Genomic DNA, 7542 nt, shown 5'->3' on the forward strand with positions numbered 1-7542 from the left:
TGTTATTGATTACACTGGTAATTAATAACTTATGTGAATTTTTATAAATTATCAAATTTGCTTAATGTTCTAGAATAGATTGCAAATAAAGAATTTGATTAAAAAAAATATACCCTTCACCATAGAGTATTTTAAACATATTAATTTTTTAAATTTTTTGCCAACTAATAATATTAATAATATTAAAATAATATTACGCCAAGAGCAAAACAAAATGAATAACAACGCTAAACGAAATAAAAGACAAAATACATACATAACGAAAAATACAGAAAAACAAAAATAAAATAAGCAACGCAATAAAACCAACCTACATCCAAATATACGAACAGAATTCAGAAAAACAAAACAAAAACAAAATACACAACTCAATGACGCCAACAGCATCCAAACATACAAAACGAAATACATAGCTGAAAAATCAAATACATCTACACACACGTGTACATCTTTTTCTAATATACAGTGTTGTTGTTTTTTTAACAAAGCATGAAAAAATATGACATTTTTTGATGAAATTTTCAGAGGTTGTCTCGGATTTTTGCTCATATCTACGTTATTTATGGACCGATTTTGCTGATTTTAAATTGCGATCTTCTCGAAAAGATGTCTAACAGAATTATTGAAGATTCGGATCTCGCCGATATCTGGGGTCCTCTAAAAACTGATTTCAACAAACACACAGACAGACGGACAGACAGACATAGCTTAATCAAGTCCGCTACCTATTAGGATCCAGAATATATATACTTTATGAGGTCGGAAAATTATATTACAGATATTACAAACGGAATGACAAACATATATATACCCTTCTTACGAAGGTGAAAGGTATAAAAACCAACAAAGCATGTATTAAATGCGTAGTCATTGAAAAAAGAGGTAACGATACTCTAATGTCACTTTTTTCTTTTTCTTTACTGCTGTTCGTTATATTGAACAAAAACATTTTTAAAAGTTCGCTATATAAGGTTGTCAATGCAAAAAACTAGTTATTTGCTTGATTTTGGTTTGTTTTTTCTTATCATTCGTTATATCAAGCTTAAAATTTTAGTAACGTTCGCTATATAAGGTAGTTAATGTTAGAAATTTTTGTATTCGTTATATCGGATTTTCGTTAAAGTGTGATTCGTCATACCGGGATTTGCCTGTATAATTGTATAATCTGCAGAAATTGATAATGCGACTAGTTAAATACGGTTAAAGCGTTTTTAGGGACTGGACATAGTATGTATACAAAATTAATATTTGTGATTTGTGATCGTGAAAAATTTTTGAAATAACATTTATGTGTACAAAAATAGTATTTACGCCAAATATTTTATGGGTATCACTCTTTGGTGATGAGTTATGTGCTTTTAAGTGTTTTTCTAAAATGGACCTTGTATAGGAATTATGATCAATTATGGACCAATCGTAAAAAAAAATTCACAATATCATTTCTCTGTATATGAACAACACTTGTGCCAAACTTTATATGGATATCTTAATTTAGTCATGAGTTATGTGTGTTTAAGTTATTTTCGGGAGGGGACCTTGCGTGGGAGCTATGACCAGTTATGAACCGATCAAAAAAATTCTCAGTAATATTTTTGTGCATATGAGCAATACTTGTACACAATTTTGTATATATATCTTGATTTAGTAATGAGTAATGACCGTTTAAGTGATTTTCGGGAGGGGACCTTGTATGGGAGCTATGACCAATTATGGACCGATCCAAAAAAACCTTCATGGTAATATTTCTGTATATTAGAGTAATACATTTACCAAATTTTATATCGATATCGCGTCGTTATGCACGTTTTAGTGATTTTCGGAAGGGGACCTTGTATGGGCGCTATGAAATATGGACCGATGGAAAAATTTCTATCTAAAGTTCTATTGACATAAAACTTTAATTTGAAAAACTTTGTGAAGATATCGCCGGAACGGAACGGAAGTTATTAATATAAAACACATTTCCCTGGAATACGTACATTTTTATGGAAGGTATATGAAATTGTGAACCGATTTTTCCGATTTTTAACAATGTTGATCCTGGTACCATAAATTGCTTCTCTGACAAAATTCATCAGTTTATCTGCAGTAGTTTTTGTAAAAAGTACAAATAAGTATTTGAAAAAACGTAATTTTTTTCAAGGTTGTCTTAAATTTTTACTCATAACTCTGAAACTATTACACCGATCTTGCTGGTTTTCAATACCAAACTGCTTAGGATAACAATGAATATTTTGAGTGAATTTTATGGAGTTCTATTGCTTCGTTTCAATATGAGCGTGTTTTATACAGACAGACAGACAGACAGACAGACAGACGGACATATCTAGATCGACTCAGAATTTCATAAGGATCAAGAATATATATGTTGGGTCTTAGATGAATGTTTCTAGGTGTTACAAACGGAATGACAATGTTATATATACCCTCTATCACCACTGATGGTGGTGGAGGGTATAATTAGGGTAAATATACTTCATAGTTTCTGATTTCAATACTGACAATTTCCTTTTGATTGTTTACAGAAGCTATTAAGGAAGATGGCCGAAATTTTCAAAAGAAAATTAAGATTAATTTTATTTATTTTCGTTACAATTGTTTAATTATACTTTTATTAAATAAGCAATAATACATATTTATTATTTGACTTTCAAATAAACTTGCATAATTTTAAAGATATAAAACAAAAAAAATTTTCTATAACAAAATCGTAAGTGATGGTACTTTAACTTACAAATACAAATAGGATTGTAATCTGCATACATTGTATTCTTATTGGCAAGCGTTTATAGGCGTCTCATTTACTTCGCTTAGAAATCCACACATGATTTAAGTGAAATTCTAATATGCTCTAATGATATTATATTCTTATATTCTAAGCGAAAGCACATCGATGAGGCCGTCTATGACATTTTTATGTTAAATCTAAGTGAAAGAATATGTAAAAGCATCATGATTACCGCGAAATATCGCTTAGATAAGCGAGTACATAATGTGTATTTTTGTCGCTGGGTAGCTAAGCGCATTTACGAAAACAAATGAGTACCAAACGCATAGAGCTTTGGCCCCTTTACTTTAAATAAAGACTATTTGATACTTTATCGTTCTTTTCTTTTGAATTTTCTATAATATTGAACCTAAGTACAAGCATGATATCAAGCATGTAGAACCCGGATTAAATGAAAACCAATAGAAGTGAGCTTTTGGAACTATTTCGTTCTCCAAAAAGCTGCTTTTTGAGTTTTCTATAATATTGAACCTAGAAACATGAAAAAAAGTATTTATAGTAGGTTCATACAAATCTAAAGAAAAAAACGATTTTTTCAACTTTTTTTGTTCTTTGAATAATACTCTTTAGTTTTTACGCAACAACCTGATTGATCGAAAATCTATAAAATTGGCCTTTCGATATATTTCGTTTTACAACGCACCATGATGAAAGGTATAAATATATGATTTGGCACTGCCGAATATAGAACTTTTATTTGTTTTTTAGTAGGGTTATGCAATCAGGCTTATCATACATTCCAATTAGAATACCCTACACAACTTTAGTGGGGAGGGTAAATTGGGTTTGTGCTGATTTTTGAAACGCACAATATCGCAATTTTGGAGATATTACTTTTAAGTTCATAATTATGTTTAATATACTCGTATCTCGACAAAAAGCTGAAAAATGAACTTCTATACTAGACTCCACCATCAGTGGTATGTAACACCAAGAAATATTCCTCCGAAAAAAATAAGCATTTTTAACACATTCGGATGTAATTTTATGAAAATCATCATACATTCGTTTCTACACAAGACCTTGATTCTTGCTAAAAATTGCCAGAATAGTTCGATAATATCATATACCTCCCATACAATTGGTCATTTCTCCCACACAAGGATCCCTCCCGAAAATCACTTAAACGCACATAACTGATTACTAAATTAAGATATCATATTTGGTACAAATATTGCTGATATTGCTCACAGAAATATTACTGTGGAATTGTTTTCCTATCGGGGCCATAACAGATCAAAGCTCCTATACAAGGTCCCTTTCAGAAAAACATTTAAAGGCACATAACTCATTACCAAATAGTGATACGCATAAAAATTTTTGCACAATCGGTTCATTTATTTTATAGCTCCCATGCAAGGTTCATTTAGTATAAATATTGCTCTTATGTACATAAATTACACTATAAAATTGTTTTACGATCATACTAGAATATCACTTAAATGAACAATATTCATTACCAAATAATGATATAGATACAGAATTTTGAAATTTTGTTTTTATATACATAATTGGTCATAGCTCCCATACAAGGTCCTTTTACGAAAATCTCTTGAACTCACATTACTAATTATCAAATAAAGCTATTGATACAAAATTTGGCACAAATGTTAGTTTAGTATACAAAAATTCAATTTTAAGATTTTTTTCAAGATCGGTCCATAACATGGGTGCGGTCGGTCCCAAATTACTTATGATAATGATTAGTTTTTTTATACCCACCATTAAAAAGTATATTATTTATATACCCTCTACCACCATCTAAGACCCAACAAAGTGTACATATTCTGGGTCGTTGTGAAATTCTGAGTCCTGTAGTGTGCTCTTGCATTACACACCGCTGTACAAAACATCAACACACACACGTACTTACATACACGCCTCACACTGCAAAACATATAAAAATCGATCAAGCTGCACTTGAATGAAATGTGACGAATGCTTAAAGGGATCATATTGGTGTTTGAGTGACATTGATAAAGTCACTCAATTCCCCAATTTGAAGACAATATGATTGGTCTATTCTTCAAGTTGCGACTATCGAAATCACAATAAGTACATGTATCGAATAGGATTAAGTAATATAGAATGTAAATTAGAATAAGTTAGAATAGTATAGAACATATGTAAATTTTATATAAAAAGAGCCACTTGGCCACAAATAAAGCAGGTTGAAACTAAGACTCAAATTGGCAGCTACATTGCCTTGAATTTTATTTCATAATCTCCTTTTGCCCTTATCAAGGTAAGATCGGCAAAAGTGTTAGCGTAACCAACGGTAAACACTGCCATTCTTATTTTTTTTCTGTATGTTGAAAATCATAACAATTGATTTAAAAGTTCCCGTAGCAAAGATATTCCCGGAAATTTGTTTATAGTTAATAACTTTCTCAAATATATCATTATAAATACAAAATTTTTTGTGAATATAATACGAAAATAAATCAAACTACAAAAGATTATTTGTATCGGTCAACTTCCGAAAATGACATAAACGCACGTATAAAATTAATAAATAATAACGTAAATATTTGATTTCATTCTAGGATTCGAAAATAGGCATATATCAAAAAATGTGGAGATATATGGAGAATCGTAAATCATCTGTGTTCGTAAAAACATATGAAGAGGGCATACGACGTGTAATGGATGGTAACTACGCATTTTTAATGGAGTCAACTATGTTGGATTACGCAGTACAGCGTGACTGCAATTTGACCCAAATCGGTGGTCTTCTGGATTCCAAAGGCTATGGTATAGCCACACCAAAAGGATCACCATGGCGAGATGCGATGTCGTTAGCGATATTGGAACTACAGGAAAAGGGTATTATACAAATTTTATACGATAAGTGGTGGAAAAATACCGGAGATGTATGCAACCGTGACGACAAGAGTAAAGAATCGAAGGCAAATGCTTTGGGAGTGGAAAATATTGGTAATTATAAAAGTGTATGTTTTAATATATTATAGATTATTCCAAAACTATTAGTTGAATTTTACATTATGGAAATAATCTATCTATTAAATGCAGGATCAAATGGATTAAACTAACTAAGAATTCTCATATTGTAAATTATGGTTTTATAATTACATACTTTAATGTAACATGTATGTCAAGAAAATTTTAAATAAATATAAAAAGGCTTATTTTGTTATTTGTGTTATACACATTTTCAAAATTCATAAAAAAATTTTATTTTATAAATAATACAAATATCTAAAAAATTAACGGTTAAAAAATATTATTTTTATATATAAATATGTATTAAAATATATTTTTCTTTTCAAAAATTTTTTAAGGTGGCGTATTTGTTGTACTACTATGTGGATTGGCGTTAGCTGTTGTCGTCGCAATATTAGAATTTTGTTATAATTCAAAGAAAAATGTTCAAACTGAAAGCCAATCTTTGTGTTCAGAAATGGCAGAAGAATTGCGATTTGCAATGCACTGTCATGCTTCAAAACAACGACCCGCCCTCAGACGCAAGTGTGCGAAATGTATGCCGGGGACTACTTACGTACCAGCGGCTTCAGCATCGGGGATTTATGGTAATGGCGGAGCTGACGGCATGCCTCATATTAGTGGCGTCCAATATAACTATTTAAACTAAATTAATTTTTAGATTAGTATTGAAATATAAATTTTGACAAGAGGAAAATAACTTTTTATAGACAAATTTAATAATAAAAAATATAGTTTTTATATGATCCTTTAACAATTTAATCTTTTAACCACATTTGAACTATGTATGTATATCATTAAAGACTACAAACTGATTATTATATGTATAGATATTTTGAAATATCAAAACAGCATTTTAAAGTACAAAATAAAACAAAATTTATGTAATAATATTAGTCATGCCAAACCTTGTGGAACTCTGAAAATCTTAATGGTTTTGAATAGAGACTTGGTATACACAGATTTGTACATTTTTTACGTGTGGGCCTACCTTGACCGGGTGAATACAATGCGTCGACCAACGCCCAGCTACATAACCCGTACAATAACGACGGAAGATGTAGGAGTACCAGATTCGAAGTCATGTATTTGGACATGACCTCCCCCTTGGTTTGGGGCGGAGACTATCAAAACTTCAACTTATCTATGGGTCTCGGCACTCAGTTACAATGTAGATCCACACCAAACTTTCGCTCTTCCCGCGATTTGGGTTTAAACAACAGCCACCACTTCAATAAATGGCTGAAAAAAAAGTTTCAGGGGCTTCCTGTATCCCTTGGTACCAGATTTTAAGTCTTCGGTTGGACTTCGTAGTTAATGCAAAACTACTACAAGGTGGCCTCCACTTTATTAAATATTATATCCGGTACAAGCAACGTTGCACAAGCAACATATAACCCATCGTATATGACACGAACAACACGCCTGTTGATGCCCCAGTCACTTCTAATGATTTGCATTATCTGTCCCACAACGACGGAAAGCTTATCCCGAGTAAAATGAACCAAAAAGTTTATTTTCTCTCTCATAGTAATCCCCAAGTACTTGACCTCAGTCAAATACTTGAGGGCCACATTGCCAGAACGTATGCACGGGAGACGAGCCGATGATAAGATCACCCAGTAAAGGATCCCTAATAAGGTTCCATATAAATGGAAACAAATGGAATGGGTCAACCACGCACAACATATTTCCAAACAGTGCCACTTGCACCAACTAAACAAGTTTTCCAACCGCTGAAGTAACGCTGCCAAAGAGCTATCTCTTGACAGTTCAGTTCTTGAAGCCTA

At 31.7% G+C, this 7542-nt stretch overlaps 1 protein-coding gene across 1 annotated transcript in view; it reads left to right on the forward strand.

Moving 5' to 3' along the window:
* The window catches only part of LOC111688073 (glutamate receptor ionotropic, kainate 2-like), a 22970-nt gene extending 16464 nt beyond the window's left edge, over window positions 1-6506 (forward strand). Inside the window, exons 3-4 of the mRNA XM_023450564.2 lie at window positions 5335-5725; window positions 6091-6506. Of these exons, the coding sequence (XP_023306332.2) occupies window positions 5335-5725; window positions 6091-6401 (702 nt within the window). The 3' untranslated portion in view covers window positions 6402-6506. The remainder of the gene's footprint in view (window positions 1-5334; window positions 5726-6090) is intronic.
* Window positions 6507-7542: the final 1036 nt, after the last annotated feature.

Source organism: Lucilia cuprina, chromosome X (genome assembly GCF_022045245.1).
Source record: "Lucilia cuprina isolate Lc7/37 chromosome X, ASM2204524v1, whole genome shotgun sequence".
NCBI lineage: Eukaryota > Metazoa > Arthropoda > Insecta > Diptera > Calliphoridae > Lucilia > Lucilia cuprina.